This window comes from Phoenix dactylifera, chromosome 9, assembly GCF_009389715.1.
Source record: "Phoenix dactylifera cultivar Barhee BC4 chromosome 9, palm_55x_up_171113_PBpolish2nd_filt_p, whole genome shotgun sequence".
NCBI lineage: Eukaryota > Viridiplantae > Streptophyta > Magnoliopsida > Arecales > Arecaceae > Phoenix > Phoenix dactylifera.
In genome coordinates, this window is record NC_052400.1 from 12,935,692 (window position 1) to 12,956,641 (window position 20,950).

At 39.5% G+C, this 20,950-nt stretch overlaps 2 protein-coding genes across 2 annotated transcripts; both read left to right on the forward strand.

Annotated features, from left to right (window-relative positions):
• Positions 1–1,448: 1,448 nt before the first annotated feature.
• LOC103701904 (uncharacterized protein At3g17950-like) lies at positions 1,449–2,956 on the forward strand. Its single transcript, XM_039130085.1, has 3 exons — positions 1,449–1,721; positions 1,951–2,100; positions 2,283–2,956. Exons 1-3 carry the CDS (start codon positions 1,710–1,712, stop codon positions 2,805–2,807), a joined length of 687 nt encoding a protein of 228 aa, XP_038986013.1. The 5' UTR covers positions 1,449–1,709; the 3' UTR covers positions 2,808–2,956.
• A 9,138-nt stretch (positions 2,957–12,094) lies between these two features.
• LOC103701821 (protein NODULATION SIGNALING PATHWAY 2-like) lies at positions 12,095–14,277 on the forward strand. Its single transcript, XM_008784011.4, has one exon. The coding sequence runs from the start codon at positions 12,394–12,396 to the stop codon at positions 13,924–13,926; it is 1,533 nt and encodes a 510-aa protein (XP_008782233.1). The 5' UTR covers positions 12,095–12,393; the 3' UTR covers positions 13,927–14,277.
• The last annotated feature ends 6,673 nt before the right edge of the window (positions 14,278–20,950 follow it).

Genomic DNA, 20,950 nt, shown 5'->3' on the forward strand with positions numbered 1-20,950 from the left:
TCTGCTTGAAACAGCTTCATAATTTCACAGCAAGATTGATTCTTGATATTGATACCATGGTTCTTAATAAAACAGACGAGTTCCAAAGCGTAAGTAATTATTCCTTCAGTCTCGCGCTTGTGGACCTTGCGGCGGCAGCTTCCGATGAAGAGAGATGAGTCTTGGAATAGAGGAAGCAGGCAACCAGAAATTCAGAAAGAAAGAAGGGGATTCAGAGGTGGTGGAGCTCAGTTGTGATGGCATGTCGGCCGCCGAAGGTGAGGGAGAAGAAAGGGAGGGAGCTCGATGGTGGATCAAATGGAGGGGAAGGAGGGATTTTGTAGCGATTTTGGATGAGGCATAAGCTCCGATTTTTGCACTCGCCCGCGATCATGGCAGCGGTGGTATACAATCCAACGGCCGACAACTGTTCGAACGACCCACGGAGTTCACCGGCCATAATTCTACGGTCTTATCCTCACAATAATCAGCAAATTGGGTAAGAAAATGCAGTTTCTCTATTTCGATCCTGTGAGGACCCGTGCGGACGTGTGTTTAGTCCCACATCGGTTATTCGCTAGGTAGATCTTGGGTACTTATACAGGATCAAGGAACCCAAATAATAACTTCCGGCTAGCCATTTAGGGTGAGATTCTGGGTTGTTACAAATGGTATCAGAGCGGACCCAGCCCATAACCTATGTGGACTAGGGGACACTGCAGCACGGATCTATTGGGGCTGACTACGGGCCAATCATGGTGTTTGTGATTAGATTTGAATAGATATGAACCCTTAGCCTGACGAGGACGTCAGGGCTTGAACGGGGGGAGTATGTGAGGACCCGTGCGGGCGTGTGTTTAGTCCCACATCGGTTATTCGCTGGGTAGATCTTGGGTACTTATACAGGATCAAGGAACCCAAATAATAACTTCCGACTAGCCATTTTGGATGAGATTCTGGGTTGTTACAGATCCATTTTATTTTCTTTTAGTAATTTTCGAATTGAAGACGGTTTAAGTGCTGCGGACTTCAACCGGGATAGGCCTTATAGGCCAATTCTCACAAAAATTTCGGCATTTTTTATTAAAATTCAAAAATTATTTTTTGAAATAAATAATGATCATAACTGTTATAACTGTTTCAGCGGGGTCTATTGTAATGGAATAATGTTTTATTACAAACCTTGTCGTGCCCCTCAACCACTTACCAGCCTCGTCTCCGTTGATTTTTCCTTTCTTCTAGTTGTTGAGGCACAATTCACGCTCCTATCACGTCTCCTTTTGCTTTTACTTTTCTTTTGTTTGGTAACGCGCCTCCATGATTCCCTCTTCTTTTGAGGGGCATGGTCTTTTTTTTTGGTTGTTTTTTTTTTATGAAGGAGGGTTATACTCATATTTTTTTTCCCCCGAAGAGACGCTATTCCTCTCTCTCTTTCAGGTGCAAAAAGGGAGGGGGATGGGCCTCTCTCTCTCTCTCTCTCTCTCTCTCTCTCTCTCTCTCTCTCTCTCTCCATTGTCCATATGATAAGGCTCACAATGGAAATCCACCACCAAAAAGAGTGGGTGTATATATTTACCCTTAACCTTTTCCTCTGCTCTGCTAATGTTAGTTGTGTCAACAAACTGTGGAGAGCACCGAGAGTTAAAAGTCCCTTGTTTCCTTCTACAATATGCTCTTCCTTGCATTCACTTTGATCATCTGACTCGACTAGATTTCGCTCTGGAGAACAAATGGCCCAACAGGTGCATTTGGATCTCCATGCAAATCTTTCTGCCACCCCTGTAACTGAAGCTAATTTTAAGCAGATCTCTGGGCTACTAAGTTTTGTCTCTTAAGGACAAGGACTGAGCTCTTTTCTTGTTCACACTGTCAAATCCTTGATCTCTTTCTTTTCCTTGATGTGATGCTGCAATGCAATGGAATGCTATTCTTATCTGACACTGTTTTTTGGGAACGATGACTGAATGACAGGACGGAGGGTGGCCTCTCGGTCTGCAACCACTGAGTCTGAGAGTTGGGCTGACAAGGGGCTCGGAATTTTCCGGTTCTTCTTCCTTCAGCACCGTAATCACTGGTTCCCCCAGGACATCTTCTGCTACTTCATCAGACTTCGACGCAGAGGTCAGAGGAAAATAAGAATCAAGTACACTCTATTATAATCAATTTCTTATCTTAAAAACTTCTCATATCATCGATCGTTCCTTTGGGATGGCCCACGGTATTCTATTCTGGACCTTCCATTGCATAATATCTTAGAAAATGACCGAGTTGCGGCCATGATATCTGAACTCGTTTTGTTGCAGTCCGCTGGATCTTTCTTCCATGGTCGGAGCATCACGCTCGGCAGTCTAATCGGCATCACCAACTTTCTGGAGCAATCTTTCAGGTCCCTTGGGAAGAGCAGGAGACAAGAGAGTTCAAAAGGAAAGAAGTCCCACAGGGCCAAGACTTTCTTCTCTCTCTGCTTAAGAGCCCATCTTGTTAAGGAAACAGCCAGCAATGCTCCATCCCTCGGTCACTATCTTGAGGTGGAGAGAACAGCCGGAGCCAGTGATGCCCACAGAAGAACTCAAGCTTCAACCACGTATGAGCTTGATGAATCAACTGAAGGCCGATCTACTCCAGTGCCCAACACTCTCTTCTCGGATGGCTTCAGTGTTCCTTCTCAGATGAATGGAGACAGCTCCTTGGTTGTGGCTCGGGCTGCTAAGGAATCAGGAGCATGGGTGGGTTCTGATGATGAGAGGAGATGCGATAAAGACTTAAGCCATGCCAATGGCTTCGTGTCTTCCTTGCTGCTTCCTTGTATGGGTGGGCGGGCGGTCTAGACGCTGACAAGGGCTGCATTAACACCAAATTAAATTGCTGGTGTGAGTTTGATTTTCTGAAAAACAGAGTTCAGGTTTGAGTCATTGTATTAGCTTGAATGACCTCAGTTTGGGAGGCTATTAAAGAAATAGTGGCTTGGTTTGTTCCAGATTTTTGAGGGCAAACATTAAGGAACTCTGCTAAGCTCACCCATAAATGAGCAATAATCTGAATCCACTTACATGACAATTGCATGATGCAGGAATTAACGCAATACCAGAAGCAAGCAATTGATAGCATCAGCCTCCATTGTCCCAGACCTTATCCATGTTAAAGAATTCAGACCTTTGATAGCATCACAATGAAGTCATAGGCTCTGAATTAAAGCAGTAACTAACTAGGATGCCCAATTTGAGCTATTAATCTCGTACTCCATGAGGAAAGGAAACACAGAGGTTTCACCAACATGAGAAGAGCTTCAGCAACATGAACTGATCATTTCGACCTGTTATTTTCTAAAGTCAAAATCCACACTCTTTTTTCTCAAAAATTATGATCATGCCGAATCTTCTTTTATTGTTTGGTTATACTCGCATTCCAATTTGTGCAGCATCTCGCTCTTTTCTACGTATATTACATTTAGTCTTTTGGAGAGGTCTTGATTTAGGATGCTTTTCTTGAGGGTGTTCGCTCAAAGGGAAACACTCGAGGGCAGTCTTGAAGGTCATATGTCCATACAATTACCATTTTGGACCCCAACTTCATATTTTGAGCATCATTAAGAGTTACAACGGTCAAAATTGCTATTCTGAATTTCTGATGCAACAACCAACTTCTTTATATGTCTCCAGCTGCTTCGTTTTGTTGGCCAAAGGCTTTGAAACATTGACAAATAGTAATTTGTAAGAAAGAATCCACCTCATGTAAGTTCCAACCACTCGCTGAATTCCTTAACTCTCTCTCTCTCTCCTTGTCCGTGGAATCATTCGGTGACAATTAGAAATGCCAGATTGTGAAAGATGCTGGTTGATAAATCTCTTTCAAGACCAAACTCTACCAAGAAACTGGTAGAGTCCATTGATCCTCGTCAAGGGGCTGTCCATTTAATTAAGTGTGGGTTTTGCTTTCTTTTAAAAGGGAGAACGTAGGATTTCTCAATAACTTTCTATGACTTTTGTACTCGAGAAGCCAATTTGAAGTCACTGTTTCTAGTTTTGTCTTTGCTTGTCCTCGGGAACCTGCACTCGTATCATTAGATAGTACAACTCAAGGGAATAATGTCGTACAGATGATTAACTTGGTTTCTTTATTGCTAATCAAGATGTGGTGAACAGAACTCTATCCATTTCAATTGCTCGTTCTTTAACTGAACAACTTTGGTGCCTTGCAGCACCTATAAGACTCCATTTTACGAAAATTGAAACTATCACATAGTTTGGAGCTCCACCTTATTAATCTCTGCTCATTTCAGAAAATGTTTGATTCACTTTATGCAAATATTTACAAGGACATTAGTGCAATCTTTAAAATTCTGAATGTTTCTAATAAGTACGCGATATCTTTTCCAGAAAATTTAATATAAGATATCAAATTAAGATATATGGCCGAGTTGTTAAGTTGACTAGGCTCGATCAGAACTACATGTGATTACCTTTTGGATGGGCAAAAAACTATTGCTTTCAATTGTATTGGATGTTGCTAGCCATCTTCAGCTAGTTTGTTTTTTTTTTTCCTCCAAATAGTTTTCTTCACATTTCATGAAGTAAAACATGGTGACTTGATGCCCATTATCAAAAAATGATGCATAAGAAAAATATAATTGCCATGAAACTTGTTTTTCTGATGCATCAAGTCATTTCCAAAGCAGAGTGAGGGAAACAGTAGGTGAGATGAGACAAGTGGTACCCACCAGCTAAGAGGTACCCAATACTTTCCAAAGGGTCTCTTAATGCTTTACAGCCCATTACCTTCATTCTGATCAACTATTTCCCTCTATTTCCCTAAAAAGCAGCATCAAAAACTTTATTCCAATTATCATGATTTTTATTTTCTTATTCACTAAAGGCAGACAAGAAGTTAATGGTAAAAAGCAAGAAAAATAAACAAAAAAACATGCAGACAAGTAGAAAGAACATAAGATTCCCAAGTACAATACAAGAGAACCTTCAAACCAGTCTCAATGAGAGGGACAGGGATGGTTACTAACCATAGTCCTCTTGGATTGCTATTCTATTACTTCCTCAAATAAATCAGGTGGGTCATTGTCACGGATGTAGCCCATTACCAGATCCTTGGTTCATTCATTCAAAAAAAAAAAAAAACCCACTTAATAATTGTATCTATGATGATTCCATGGCGGCATCGGACCTACACATGAAACAATACAATTCCATAGCCATCACCCCCTTGGACTCGTACGTGAATGGCTATAGAACTTAAAACAAGTCAAGGAAGGTGGTGATCCCTATAGCTTAATTAGTAAGTGTGATGAGTCTGAGGTAACTGACGTCGGAGAATGCCGAGTTCTGACAAGGCTCCAAGTGTTGCCTTTTTGTGCTCTGAGGTATAAAAATGGGGTTGGAGGACGGCAGCCAAAGCGCATGATGTAGAAGATACGGCGAATGACGTCGGGTGCAAAGCCACATTTGTTGAGCTTCCACTACGTACTAATGATTCTTCACTCCTTCTAAGTATAATATATGGCTTTAAGAAGAGAGAGGATCTTGATCCTTGCAAAAAGACTGCTTGTTGGAGTCTCTGAAGGTCATGGTTTATGATTGAGTCATAGTAGGTCTGTTCCTTAAAATGATTATTTTGATATTCTTTGGTGATGACCAAAAGCCATAATAATTCGGTTTGAGCATTGTGGAAAGGTTTCCTCCTATCAAAAATAATGTACGTTCCTTCCAGTCTCTTGTAGCAGCTCTACTTTGGTGTTAGAAAAACAATGCAACATACATTTTGAGCTGAATCACACCATCAACTAGCTGTTGCATAGATGATTTGGCTAGCTAATTTAAATATCCTACTTCAAGAGCATTGTAGATTTAAAGATCCTAATTTAAAGATCCTACTTCTCTCTCTCTCTCTCTCTCTCTCTCTCTCTCTCTATATATATATATATAGAGAGAGAGAGAGAGAGAGAGAGAGGGAGAGAGATGTAGATTTTGATTGGATGATAGAAGTACCAAATTAATGATCTGAGCAATCGAATGTAATTTATGATCTCTAAAATTCTTATATATTCAAAATAATATAATTTGTAGATTTATAGACTCTGCATTAAATGGTATTAAAAAATCTACATTGTTTCGTGTTATTTAAACTCTATTCAAAACTTATTTTGGATATTCTTGAGAGAGAGAAAGAACTATTGATAGTTTTCTTGCGTAAAGCAATGGACCTCGTCCTACTATACACAAAATTTATTAACAAGGTAGGCCGGAGTATATTACTGCATTCTGAATAATTTATGGGGCTGGTCGGATCATCCCAACTACTGTTTATGATGTTGGCATCAAAGAGACCCTGTGCAGCCAAGTACATCCCATTCCCGACCAATCTTCGCCTGTTCACCCTTCCAACCAACTTGTCTTTCTTTCTTTCAGCTCATCCCTTGTCTGAATTCTAAAGCCCGCGTCCTGTCGTATTGGCCGACTTTGGTACCCCCAGCCACCTTCACAGGCCGGAAGAGATGCCGACTACTGTTATCCTGGAATGGGTCTCTACCTGGAGAACCTGGGAGAAACGTATGCGAACGCTCCCTTTGAGCTCTGACCATGACATGATAAAACAACTATTTGATGGCTTGACATTATATAATGGCCATGAAAGCCATTGTTTAAACTTTGTCAACTTTTTAGTAATGCTTCTGAAATGTATCTATAATATGTTTCAGAAATAAAATATAATCTTCAGTGTACGTTTCTTTTACGAAAATATGCCTGCAATGCCATTGTTTTTACTAAAGCATTACGTGGTGATATATGATTCAAAAGGAACTTTGATTTTTTTTTTTTTTTCAACGAAACAGCCACTTGTGGTAGGAATTTTTGGCCATGGCCATTAATTATAGCCATGGCAATGTCTTTAGAATCATGCTTTTGATGAAAGCGGGAATGCCAGCATTTTCTTCCTTGAGGAATAATGGCTACTTGTAGCATGCATTAATCCTATTTGTCGGCCTTAGAAGGTGTTAACATAAACCATGCAGAGTAAACCAAACAGTACTGCACAAACTGACCGGAAAAAAAAGGATCAAACAAGTTGGGACACTTTTGGATAAAATTATTTCCAAGCAAGCTCTAAGTTCTCTCGCTAGTGAGGACAACAAAGGAAGCCACGAATTTAAGAGACTAATACAATAAGATTTGCAGTAGAAATAGAAATGGACTTTATTTCTCTCAAAGGAAAGAAGATATCTACTCCGCCAGACTCTAAAATTAATAATAGGTATCTCAATTGAAAATCTACATCATTAATCATGATTTATACCACTAAAAATATTTAAAATTTAAAAATCATGTGTTTTGTTAGTCTATAACATGTGCATCATGTGGATATTATAACATGGATAATTTTCATTATGCTAGTATGCTAAAAAATATGATAATATATTTAAATTGAAAATCCTCCTCATTGATCATGATCTATATATATAGTAAAATATATACATATTGAAAAATAAATATATTTTAATGCTTAGATTGTAATAAATATTATTATGATATCTATCATTTTATTGTTCATTTTTGTGTCCACATAATACATATATTACAGAAAACCAAAATTCATGATTTTTAACTTTCTAGGCATTTTTTTAATAATATAAATTATGACCAGTGATATAAATCTTCAATTTAGATATCGGATTATTAATTCTAGAGTTGAGAGAAGTAGATACTTTCTTCTCTCGAAAGGAGCTAACTCTATCTATTTGAAATAGAATATTCATAGAAAATTATATAAATATATTTTCAAAAAAATATAAAAAGCATAACAACTAAGCTAACTTTGGGTGACTTGTCTCCCCATCATTATATCAAGAAGTGTGATAATAACTTGATAATTTGTTGGTGCTTGCTTTAGATGAAAACTTGTATTGTTGGTCTTTGCCATGGGGTACCCTTAATTTTTACTAATTAATCTGGGAGAATCATTAGTTTTGATGTTGACCACTTTAATCACTATAGATACAGTTGGATAGGGTCTGAGAGCAAAATTCGCCACATCAAGAAGCTGAATCATATATTAAACTTTTAGAAGCCATAACTTAATCATATGACATCCAATTAAGATGATTTTTGTTTTAAATTAGATAACTTTTATAGAATTACGACATGGAGCGACCTCTTAGAGAGCCATGTAGCCAGCAATTAGGTCTAGATTCTATCATTTGGGCTTCGAAAAGGGCAAATCAAACTAAAAATTTTATTTTTGAGAAAGATTTTGATTGGGTGCATCTTTCAATCCAGAAAAAATAGGCAAAACGATAAAAGACAAAGTTAATATAGAAATCAAGGTCTACGTCCTATACTCCTATAAGATTTTAGCTTTTTCATGTTTATTTCTACTAATCATGTCTATTTTTGAAAAGCTAATTCTATTCGAGTTAAGAGAGGAATTTAATCTGAATTATGGTAGGACAGACTTCACTATTATATATAAAGGCTATATATCTCAGTTTATCAATTATCAATAAAAGAATATGGGATCTAATGCTTATTTTCATCTATTTTCTGTTTTTTTTGTTTTTTTTCTTTATGAGATTCAAGTTGAGGATATTTTTTCTTCTTCCTAATCGAAGCATTAGTTATTATGGCTGTGTGGAGTTAATCTTGTACGTCTTTCCTGCCGCATGAGCATTAAAATGTATAACTAACAATGATGTAGGAAAGAGTTTATGCCGAAGCATATACTTCTTAGTACCAAAAGCAATATAGAAATGTTCAAAGTGATCACAATAAAATACAAAGGTCATGTACCTCATCACACCGTCATGTGCTCAGATTTGTTATATTTTTTGCAGGATGTCTTAAACTATAATCCTTCTAAAGAATCTCAACCTATATCTATTTCCCTAACTCCGCCTGATCATCCAAATGAAGTGACCTAAGCTAAAGCATCCTAAGAGCATCTGGAGGGTGGTGGTTCGGGTCTTGTTACTATATTAAGTTTGTTTATGTTTTTAGTCAAACATAATGACTTCCAGATTCTCTTTCTGGTATTATTTATTTATTTATTCTAAAAACTTGTAGAAGCACTAGAATCTAAGATAAAAATTTAGAATATGTCGCCGTTGGGAATCGGTCTGACCGAGGCACTGAGTTAGTTGAGTTGCTGGAGAGGTCGCATGATTGCCCGTTCGGACCATACAGGATGGCCAAAGGTCACGATGTGTCACCGAGGAGGCAATACGGTGGTTGCTGTACTCGGATGGTGATAGCTCCAACGTTGATTACTCTTCGATGACGAGATCCACCCAAAAACAACAAAGATGAAAAAATCCTCTTACTAGAGAGGATCCAGCAGGGGATCCTTTATTGTCTAAATCAAACAGATTCTCAAAGAACAAGTGAGATGTTGTGAGAATGGCAGAGTGATAGCACAAAAGTGCAAGAGAGCTCAAGAACATTTACTTGAAGGATACCTGGGAATTGATTTGTATAGACGGGGGTCACTACCTGCTGCCAAGGGACTCGGGTGTGCGGATTGACCGTCTTTGGTAGCCTATTATACGTCCCGAAAGTCGTGGACGGGCGTTTTATTCACATATCATGCTCCGCACATCTCGCCATTGACATTGAGGAAACCACTCGTGATCGTAGCTTAGGTGTTGCCAGTTGGAAAAAGAATTTGAAATTCGAGGAGCTCTCCGTGTGCCTTTATGACGAGCTCTAGTTGGTCGGTCTGCCATCTCAGCTGTGGTCAATTATGATGCATATCAGGACCAAATAATAGAGAATCTCATTTATTGATTACACTATTGTATTCTACGATTCCCAAGTTCATCTAACTTATATCAGCAAGTTTTTTACAATTTGGGTTTAGTTCAGATTTGTTGGTCGTATCAGTAAAAGAAAAGTTTGAGTTTCTTGCTCCCGTGGAGCAGAATGAGATTTTATGACTACATTGGAAAACCTATTTTTTGCTCTCTTTCTCCTTGCCTAATGAACTGGATTGCACCATAAAGAGATGGAACACAGGAACGAATTTAACGAGGTGATATACGAGAGTTTGATCTATGGGTTACGATTCTGGATTATTTAGTTCTCTTTCTTCTTCTTCTTAGTCCATACTGTCTTTCGTTAGATAGATTCTTTTTAGTACATATTTTCGTATGTCAAATGGTGAGAAAGGTTTTAGATTTTACAGATAGTATTATATTTTTAGCATAGATCATTTGTTCATCCATAAAAGAAGTTACTTTTATTGGCTAGCATAGGAATTTGAATTTAAGCAATTATTTGTTTAGATGAACAATAAAAATATTATATAATGAATTTTTGTTATACAGTAACTTTTATACTGAAAAGTTAATCATCATTAGAGAGCACTCTTTTCTTAAACTCTTATTATTAACATAAATAACATATTAGGAAGAGCCAAAATTGTTAAGGCAGCTATGATTAAAATAAAAGAAAAATTTAAAAACATAGTTCTTTATTTGATTATTATTTTACATTCAATCTCTAGCCTCATAATCAACATCTTGTATTTAGTCCTAATTTAAAATCTCGAGCTGGCTACCACTTGGAATTAGTTTTGGACAAAGAATGATTTACCTTCTCTCACCATGTTAACCGTTGGATCGAGCAAAACCACTTTGACACCTGTGCCAAGAGATGGAAGAAAAAAATTGAAAAACTTTAATATCTATATAAGATGCGATCCAATATTTAGACATTGCGTGAAAACAATACCCATTCTCTAGCACCGTCGGGCTGTCAGCTGCAGGGGCAGAGCTCAGGGCAGCTTGGAGGGTATTTTTTTTGCAAGACGGAGATTAAAAGTAAAGCACATTATCCTGAAGGAGGACTCGGCCATAGTAATAGATTGGATATGAGAGAAGGAGTAGAGGGGGAATGTGAGCCCTCTACTCCATGATATCAGGCAAACGATAGAAGGATGCAACGCTTTTCAGATAGTACATGCCTACCGAGAGGCGAACCGAGCTGCAGACTAAGTTGCTATCTATGCAGCTCAGCATTTCGAAGAGATTCTTTGGACTCATCAGGAGGTCTTTTTTGCACCGTTCTTGATTTGGTTGGCTACCCTATTAGGGTAGGATGAGCAGCCATTGTGTAAAATTATAAACAAAAACAAAAAAAAAAACTCTTTGGAACTGCGGATGTATGGGTCGCTTAAAGAATACTCGGAGAGGGTGGGACCACCGAATGGATTCCACCACAATTTTGGTAAGTGGGACGACCGAATGGATTCCACCACAATTTTGGAACATACCAGTGGTCCAAGAATCCAATCACCGAACGGACCGCACAGGTTGACTGTCCCCACCACCATTCACTGCAGGCGGACCAATCACGAGCCAAGGAACAGCAACTGGTTACAATCCATCGCATAACAAATGGTTGGATCTTTTTCGCATTGCGACACCCTGTCGCTGTGCCACCAAACAGGGCCCTCTCCTTTCTCGCCCCCATTAGGGACCTTCTTGTCATTAACTCAAAGCTCGGGGGCTCCGGACGGCAAATATTCTCTCAGTGCCGGCAACTTGACCTGGCTGGCATTTGTTCTGCCGCGATCTATGTTGTGATCGCTGTCGGATCGCTCCTCCTCCGGCCAGGAGCTGACCTCTTTCCGGTGACCGATTCGTAACAGCCACCAAGGACAAGCTATGAATTATTATAACAGGCCAAGTAAAAATTTTCCTGTGGAATCTAAATATTTTTATTTTTTAGAAAAAGAAATGATTATTCACTTGAGTTTAGGGTTGCAAATAAAGTAGTAAATTGTTCTCAAATAGCTTCTTGATCTTGAAGCTTGATTAATTTGCTGTGAATTTTCAAGAGAATCAATTGGTGATACACCTGAGTATAGGTTTAAGAGGCATGTTAAGAATATAATATAACCATAACTTTTTTTTATGTTATTTAATTTAAGTAAGCTTTCGTCGCCTATTTAATTTCCCGGCGGGACGAGCCTTGTTATTTCAAAAAGAAAAAGACTACAGGTGCTTGAAGAGCTTGCTAGAAGGATGATGGTGATAACGTTGTGACAAAAAGCATTTGAAGAAGTAATCGGATGATTAATTTCATATATATGCCATGCTAGAAATACTCAATGCCACATGAATTTTAATTTCCATGCTCTTCGTTTGGCGGAGAGTTCTCTTCTCCCAGTTCCTTTTATACATTATTAAAGTTCTCCATTGTTTTTTTTTAAAAAAACTACTAATTCCCAAAGACTGCAACCTCCATCGAATAATATAAACCACAATCTTTGGAGTTAGCCCTCTTAATCTGATCTCATCCCTCCTAACTCCCATGTATAAATAATTCTCAATTGTGTGTGTGTGTGTGTGTGTGTGAGAGAGAGAGAGAGAGGAGGAGAGAGTTTAGGTGGACAAAAAAATAGGCTGCAAACATGGCAGTGGCTATGGAAGAAGCAGCAGATCTCGAGATCTCCGGCTGCAACTCCAACTCCACCATCGACGACAATGGCTGCGCATGGACTGACTGGTCCCCGGTCATGGACTGGGGCCCCCTCTCCGCCGACGATGACTTCCGAGGCCTCATTGAGTCCATGATGTGCGACGACCCCACCGGCCTCGCTCCCACATCCTTTGATCCATACTGGAATTCGAACCCGAGCAGCACCACCACCAGCGTTGGCACCTCGCCGGTGCAGGAGCCCAGGAACGGCGGCGACGATAACGAGAAGGGGCTTCGGCTTGTGCACCTACTGATGGCGGCGGCGGAGGCCCTCGCGGGATGCCACGAGAGCCGGGAACTGGCTCGGGTGATATTGGTTCGGCTCAAGGAGTTGGTGTCGCCGGCCGGCGCCACCTGTGGCGAAGGAGGGACTACCATGGAGCGGCTCGCCGCGCACTTCACCGACGCCCTTCAGGGCCTGCTCGACGGCTCCTCCGCCGCAGTCGGCGGTCAGCCAGCGTCGCACCGCGACGACCTCCCGTGCGACGTTCTGGCCGCATTCCAGCTGCTCCAGGACATGTCCCCCTACGTGAAATTCGGCCACTTCACCGCCAACCAGGCGATCCTGGAGGCGGTGGCGGTCGACCGGCGGGTCCACATCGTTGACTACGACATCGCCGAGGGCGTCCAGTGGGCGTCGCTGATGCAGGCGCTCGTCTCCCGCAAGGACGGGCCACCGCCGCCGCACATGCGGATCACCGCCGTCACGCGGGGCGGCGGCGGGGCGCGGGCTGTGCAGGAGACGGGGCGGCGGCTGGCGGCATTCGCGGCATCTCTCGGGCTGCCCTTCACATTCGGGCAGTGCCGGCTGGACGCCGACGAGCGGTTCCGGCCGGGAGGGGTGAAGGTGGTGAAGGGCGAAGCCGTTGTCGCGAACTGCGTGCTGCAGCCGCTGAATGCGGCGGGGACACGGCGGGGGCCGGGGTCGGTGGCGTCGTTCCTATCAGGGGCGGCAACGCTGGGGGCGAGGGTGGTGGCGCTGGTGGAGGAGGAGGAGCAGGAGGAGGAGGAGGGGGAGGGCGACTTTGTAGGGAGATTCATGGGGGAGCTGCACCGGTACTCGGCGTTGTGGGACTCGCTGGAAGCCGGGTTCCCGATCCAAGGCCGGGCGAGGGGGCTGGTCGAGAGGGTGATACTGGGGCCGAGGATCGCCGGAGCCGTGGGAAGGGCTTATAGGGGTTGTGGAGAAGGTGGGTGGGGGGAGTGGATGGCAGGGAGGGGATTCGGAAGAGTTGGTATCAGTTGTTTCAACCACTGCCAGGCCAGGCTGCTGCTGGGGCTCTTCAATGACGGGTACCGGGTGGAGGAGGACGGGCCTAACAAGCTGGTGCTGGCTTGGAAGTCTCAGAGGCTCACCTCAGCCTCCATTTGGTCTCCTCCTCCTCCACCTCCTGCTCCTGCTGATCTACTTCCTGTCGGTGCAGTTAGCAACAGCATGGAGGATTCTTATCTCTTGCTGGATTGATTCCTTCTCCACCTTCCTTTCTTTCGATTGGTTTTCTTCTGGTGCAATGGATTGTATCCTCTCTCTTTCCTTTCTGGTCACTGTTTCATTGTAGCAGCGATCGGTATTCTTGTTTATGTTTGATGTCAACAACTTTTGTCAAGTGCCAAGTGATGATGGATAGCTGAAGGGAAGAATAAAGGACGAGGTATGATTCATCATTCAGAAAGCTATCTGACTGGGGAGAATAGAGCGCAGCATACTACTTGAAAAGAATTAGGAAGGGAAAGGATTCAATTATAGTGCTCTTTTGCTTCAGCAATTTACTCTTTCAGATGCCGAAATCTAGTTGAAAGGATTCAATTATATCAATCCAAATAGTTGATGTCTATATTGTTCATATGTGTTTATGCGCTGTATATGCACCTAACTTTACTGCGAAGTTCTAGAGTCTCTCCTATTTGGGGGACCACGAAGAGTGGCGCGTCATTCCATGGCGAAGCTATAGAATTACGAAAGGCACGCCAACAACTTGTTCGTTGTCTCTTCCTGGGTATCGTCCATGAGAACTTTTCTTTGTGTGTATTTTAATCTGGATCCACGAGGACGCCATTAGCGGATGCTTTTCATGGCAAAAACTTTGTGCTCGCAGATGTTCGGTAGCTAAAAAAACTGTTATGATGATTTAAGAACCCTTTTGTTGAGAATATTTAGAGAATATTGCGGTATCTTCTCCTTTCATGATCTTAATCTGATGAGTATATAACATGGAGTGGCATAAGATATTTTGGTGTCAGCAGCGGCTATGAAAAGGAAAGAATACAATTTTTATTTCTTTCCTCCCTATTCTTTCGTTCTTACCTTTAAATATATGGCATAGAGTCATTTGCACTCAATGGCAATTAAATATATATGTCTATGAGCTGTTTGATTTGCATACTTATATAATATATATCCGATCCATAAGTATGAGCTAAATATTGTATGTATCTATGCGCAATAGTTCACAACAGCAAATGCAAACGCTTTTTTTTAAATATTTTATAATTTAAAAAAATATAGGACTTGCCGCATTGACTTTTCGAGTATCATTGTTTTATCATCTCTTCTTTTCACCATTCATCAAGGTGAGGTGATGAAAAGGGACTCCTTTCCCCACCCTTGGTTTTTGGAAGGCTTTATGTTAGTTACATTTTCACAGTAATTCTAAGTTGATAAGTTGTTATGGCTTAAGAATAGACAAGCAAATGATTAGGTGCTTTCTAGACGGCAAAAATCTCTCGGTAATATTTCAAGAAATATGCTTATGTTTTTCCCTTCTAATTCTGTAACCATATCGTATTTTTGTAAATTTTTGGAGCCGTAAATGATATATTTTTTCTTTGTAAAGAATGACATTTTTTTATTAGGAGAAAAGTAACATTTCTTTGACAATTTTTCATGGTTTTAAACTACTTCTATCACATTTGTTTTCAGGTTCCTCTATTGCATCTAATATATATAGTGGCTAAATAGCATACATGGCCATTAAATATATACTATGATTATTATTATGAATTAATAATAATATATAGTGATCATGAAAGTTGTTATTTAATAATAATAATATTTTATTAGCTTTCATAATTACGTATACAATTCTAATGTGAAAGATAGTATAATTTGTGGTGAGTTTTAAAACAACACTATTATTATTATTATCTGCCATGACACAATAATGAAAAAATATCAAAAATAGTTTTTGGAATTTCTAACCAGGTAACGATTCATGATAATCATATAATTGATAACAACTCGGGGCTCAAGCTTTACTATATATTTTATGTTCGTTCACTAGGAATGGGTTTTCCGTGCATGGCATGCACCAATTCATGCCTCATTTCCAGGCATAGAGAAATTCAAGGTTGGCTGCTAAAGGCCAGAATGTGGCTTTGGGGATGCGAATGGGCAGGGCCTGGTGAGATTAGGATATCAAAAGCTTTGTTAGAAAAGGTATCTGGGTCATGGTCCAGTCCATTTGCATTCCTTCACGGCTTAATATTTGCAAGGAAGTGTTAGAAATTCTGGCTCCATTTTTCTCATCAAAGACAGAAGGAGAACTGCTACAAAACTTTATGGGGATCACAAAAAGAATAATAAAAATGACAATCTTATGTTTGCACGAGAAAAAAAAAGAAATATGTGTCAGTTTTTCCTGATTTTTGGGTGGCTTATCAGCTAGTTATATTCACATTTTTTTTGGCTTATCCAAATTTTGGTTTCCATGCATGGCTATGAGCTATACACAAATTGGAAAGCAAAAGTTTTTTCCATAACGGTATGTTACTTCTTGTATGTCGGCTTGCTTCTCGGTCGAATATTACATGCAAATCTCATCTGAGTTCAGGTAATCAAACCAATTAAAATTCTTTCTCGATTGTTTTACAAATGTGAGAAGCAAAGGGTTTATAGCAGACTTTCTTGGACTTTGTGTGCATTTCTTTCATCCAAAGGTTTCAATGTTTAAAAGATAACTTTTTACATAAATTATTCATCGGATAAGGATAAAGCCTTTTAATTTGCTTCCAATGTACATGCTTCAAGTCTTATAAAAAAGACTTAGGATTGAATTTATTTATTTCCTTGCAGCCTTAGCGAGTTACAACCAATTTGATCTAGTATTTACTTTTATCTTCCAATTAGCTCATGTCTTCCCAGCATTACGTTTAAAGATCACACTCATTTTTTGTGATCAATATCGTATGTATTTAGGTCTTTTCTACAATACTTATTGAAATGGTGTTGGCTTGTTGATTTCTTATGCATTTACCGCTTAATTTTGAGGAAGAGGATAACCATGAATGTAATTCTTCATATACAATCATATTGCATGCAAATCTAAAATAAAATCAAATCAGATATTTGATTATCAATGGGAGATCGATTTATGCAAAAGATCAATTCACCAATGCATAAAATTAATCCATAAATCTAGATAAAATAATAATTATTTATGAAGGATTCTAATCCTAGCATGGAGGCTCTGATACTAATTGTGACAACATAAATAATAACATGCTAAGATTTAGAATCACAACAATAGTGTATTCAAGTTTGAGAGATATACCTGCAGAAGACCTATTGAATACGATTTTTCAATCATCTGGAATAATAGCGGCTGGATCTTTCCTTCATTGTTCCTCACAAAAAATAGCCGTCAATGGGGCAAGCTATCAACCATATGGAGAGGAGAGGGGGACTTAGCCTTTATATAGGAAATATAAGGGAGTCTTCCCATTAAATTAAAGGTTCCAAAATCCTAATTGGGTTTTCTGGCCTACATACCAAAATTACTACAATAAATAGGACTCAATCTTATACATTCAAGGTGCACCAAAATTCATAAAACAAAATGATCGCACATTATATTGGGCTTAACCATAGTACCATTCTAACCCATACGTCTAACCCGTCTTATAAAACAAAAATACACAATCAGTGTAAGCCCATATTTTGAAATTATTCTAACAATTGAAATAATGCTAAGGCGACTTAAAAAAATCACTGGCCTGGTTTGTTGTATTGTCATTGCTCCCCTTGAATTGCCATTGTGAAGTATAATGAAGCAAAGTGAATGATGCAAGATACATGAGTGATTTTTCTGAGTTATCATAGCATTGCTCTATAGAAATAATGAATGACTGAACAATGGGCATTATTTGTTTTCGAAGAAAACCTATTATTGAATTGCTTGTGGAGATATTATTTTCATCACCACCTTATGCCGCGGCGTGCAGAGATGAATGCAAGACCTATACAACAGATTTAACAATAGCCATGTTGGCTTCTATGAACCTCGAAAGTTTCAATCTTGATCCAACCTATGTTATTTGAAAGTAGGTGCGTATAGAGGACAGTGTGGCCATAGCTCACCACAGCAGCTGCTGATCTGTTGGTTTGAAGTGGCAGGAGATCAAGAGATCAAATTGTGGACAATGACTCTTCAGATCATTTGTATATTTTATCTTGTAATTTTTATTCATTCAACAATGAAAGAAATATTCTACTCCTTACTCCATGTAGATTGAAAATATAATGAATGTAATATTTGATGCTTCTGCTTGATTAAAACCATGTTTTGTACTCTCGATTATGATGCCATTTCCAGGAACATAGTGGCCAATATACAGAGATTCGCATGGTAAAGAAGGTCGATACAGACCCATAAGAAAAACAGAGCCTCTCAATTCTCAAAGGTTAATTCCACTCCACCAGAACCAAAAGCTGGGAGCAAACCATCATTTGGTACAGACCAAGAAGTAGGCTTGTTGATGTGGTAGGTGGTGATGTTTTCATGGTGGATGTCTCTTTCTGGCTTCCATATATTGAGCCTGGTGCAGTATCAGAGGGAACTTTGGTTTCTCTGGAGACCACTTCTCAAAGTAATTGTCCAGAGAAAGTCCTTTCATCACGTACGCCAAGGGAAAAAAAACAAAAGAATGAAAGGAGGAAGAAGAAGAAGAAGAAGAAAGAACTTTTTCTTTTTCTAAAGTTACATGTTCCAATTATCTAATTCGCTCTTACATCACCTGCCTGATATCAAGTCAAATTCCTCTCCTTTGAAACAGCTGAAAGCTGCCGAAACACATGAAAATAGCCTCCTCCGACAACGAGATACACTTGCTTCACATGAGTCACGAACCGATGCCTTCAAGTATATAGTCTGAAACAAAGGAAAGAAAGGACAAAAAAAAAAATCCTCTGTAAAGGTTTCTACTAAAAAAAAATCAAATATGATGGCTAAACACATTTCAAAAGAAACCCAAGCAGCAGAGAAGACATCGTAAGGAGTTTATGGATCACCAAACTGCTCATTTGGTTCATTTTTCTTTCAACAATCTGATGAGAACAATATTCTTTAGGGTAGGTGATGGTGGATCTCCATCAAAAGAAGCACAAGAAGAACAGCTTATCATCTTGGTCGCATATATGATGATGATTTCGAGACACATGCCACTGCTGAAGGCCACTTGCCGCTGAATGTAACAGGGCGAAGAAAGCTTTTCTTGTGAAGGGTGTGGGATGGACATGATGAGAAAAGAAAAGCACAAGGCATCCTTCTGAGATGTAGGTCCTTCTCAACATCACCAAACCTGACAACAGCTTAGCGACAAGTCCTAATCACCTTTGAGATCTCCATATCAAAATAATTTTAGGCATCTCTTTGGAGGTCAAAAAGGTCGCGCGCCGTCTTATGGAATCACGTCACCACCCATTTACTATTGTAACACTCGTGGAAAGTTGCAGCTGGGAGTGGTTGGATCTGATTTGAACTGATACAAAGAAATGTAGGAGTGGTGTATGTTATTTAAGGTGGAAAACCTTCAAAGAGGACTTTGAATTACCAAGTGGTTGGTAGTGTAATAATTTGAAGAGGTTCGGTTACTTGGAATATGGATTTGAAGCTTATATTCCCATTCGTGCTAAGGGTTTTATATTTATGCCGGCATTTTAAAATAATCCCCTGCATTTGAAAACAGCTCAATGGTCATATTAAGTTTTACCTCCCATCAAATGAATTGTGACTTTGTCCTAATTATCACACGCCTCTGCTCAGCATTCAAAGATTCCAAGTTCGACTAAGTCTATAAGTTTTCTTATTGTAGCCGTGCTTCTTTTTTTCCCTGAGCCCTACTTTGAACATATTATTGACATTTTAAGTATCTCCATCTCAAGGTGAACTTCGATGGTAGTGTGTCAGCAGGTAGAGACAAAGGAGGAATGGATTTTGTGATCTGAGATCACAACTCCAGATTGATTGATGCAGTAAGGCGGTGCACTTGTAACATGACAGTTATAGGAGCGAAGCTTAGGGTAGCATAGAAAAGTATCACCTATGCAAGAAGTGTTCTAGGAGCTGATAGCATCTTCCTAGAAGGTGATTCTGCTATAGTGATCGATTGGATTCGAGATGTAGAGCGATAGAGCCATTGTCACTCACTGTTTAAGGATATTCAAAGGTTAGTGAGAGACCGTAACTCGTTTCAAGCTGCTTATATGTATCGAGAGGCAAGCATGGCAGCAGACTAGGTCGCCTCCTTCGCTGCTTATCATTCTGGAAAGGTTCTTTAGACATGGTCTGATACCACCTTCCATCTTTATGTCGTTTCATTTTTTTTGACTCTACTGATTATACTCATGCTAGACTGATGTGAACAATCGTTATACCAAAAAAAAGTATCTGTTTCAGATACTAGTTATTAGCTAACCGTAAAATTTAATATTTATTGAAGTACATGGCATGCTAATTTCGATAATACCTAGACACAAAATGCAACCATGGTATGATATCCATGGTTTGATCATAGATTGAAATTAAAACTAGCTCGATCATATACGACGGTAAAACAAAGGTTTTAAATACTATTATCTACAATGTGATTTTTCCATTTCACAAGTCTTGGTAGTAATTTAATCCTGATTTGTTTATCTTAGTGAATAAATTGGTTACTTAGAAGAGAATACCAAAGGAACCTGGTACCTTGGATTCTAATAAACTTCATTGAGCATGGAACAGAAGTGTGTGGCTAAGCACTTTTTGCACCCAGTGCTGCGCAAGTGGGACTTTATAAATGAACTCGCATAATTTATCCAACTTGCAGCACTCTTTCTTCACCTAATCTATCTCACTCTTTTCTATCATGGAGACACCCAAAATGCTGCATATGGTAAGTAAATATTTGTCCAAAATCTTTCCATACCACCTCCCCATAAGTGTTAAAATCACCCCTTATCCTAAAAGCTTAAGCTTACAGGAGAGGTAGATTTATTTATATATTTTATATTTTCTTACACTCATCCTCACATGTGGGCCAAACTTTGCTTTAATGGGTGAGCCCAACATGTGAAATTTTTATTAATGAGGTTAAAGAATGCGGAGACATGATTTGAACTCAAAATACCATGTTGAAATTACCACTTATCCTATAGAATGAGGTAGATTTATTTATATATTTTATATATTCTTCCAATAAGTATATTGCAGTTATTAAAATCTATGTATCAA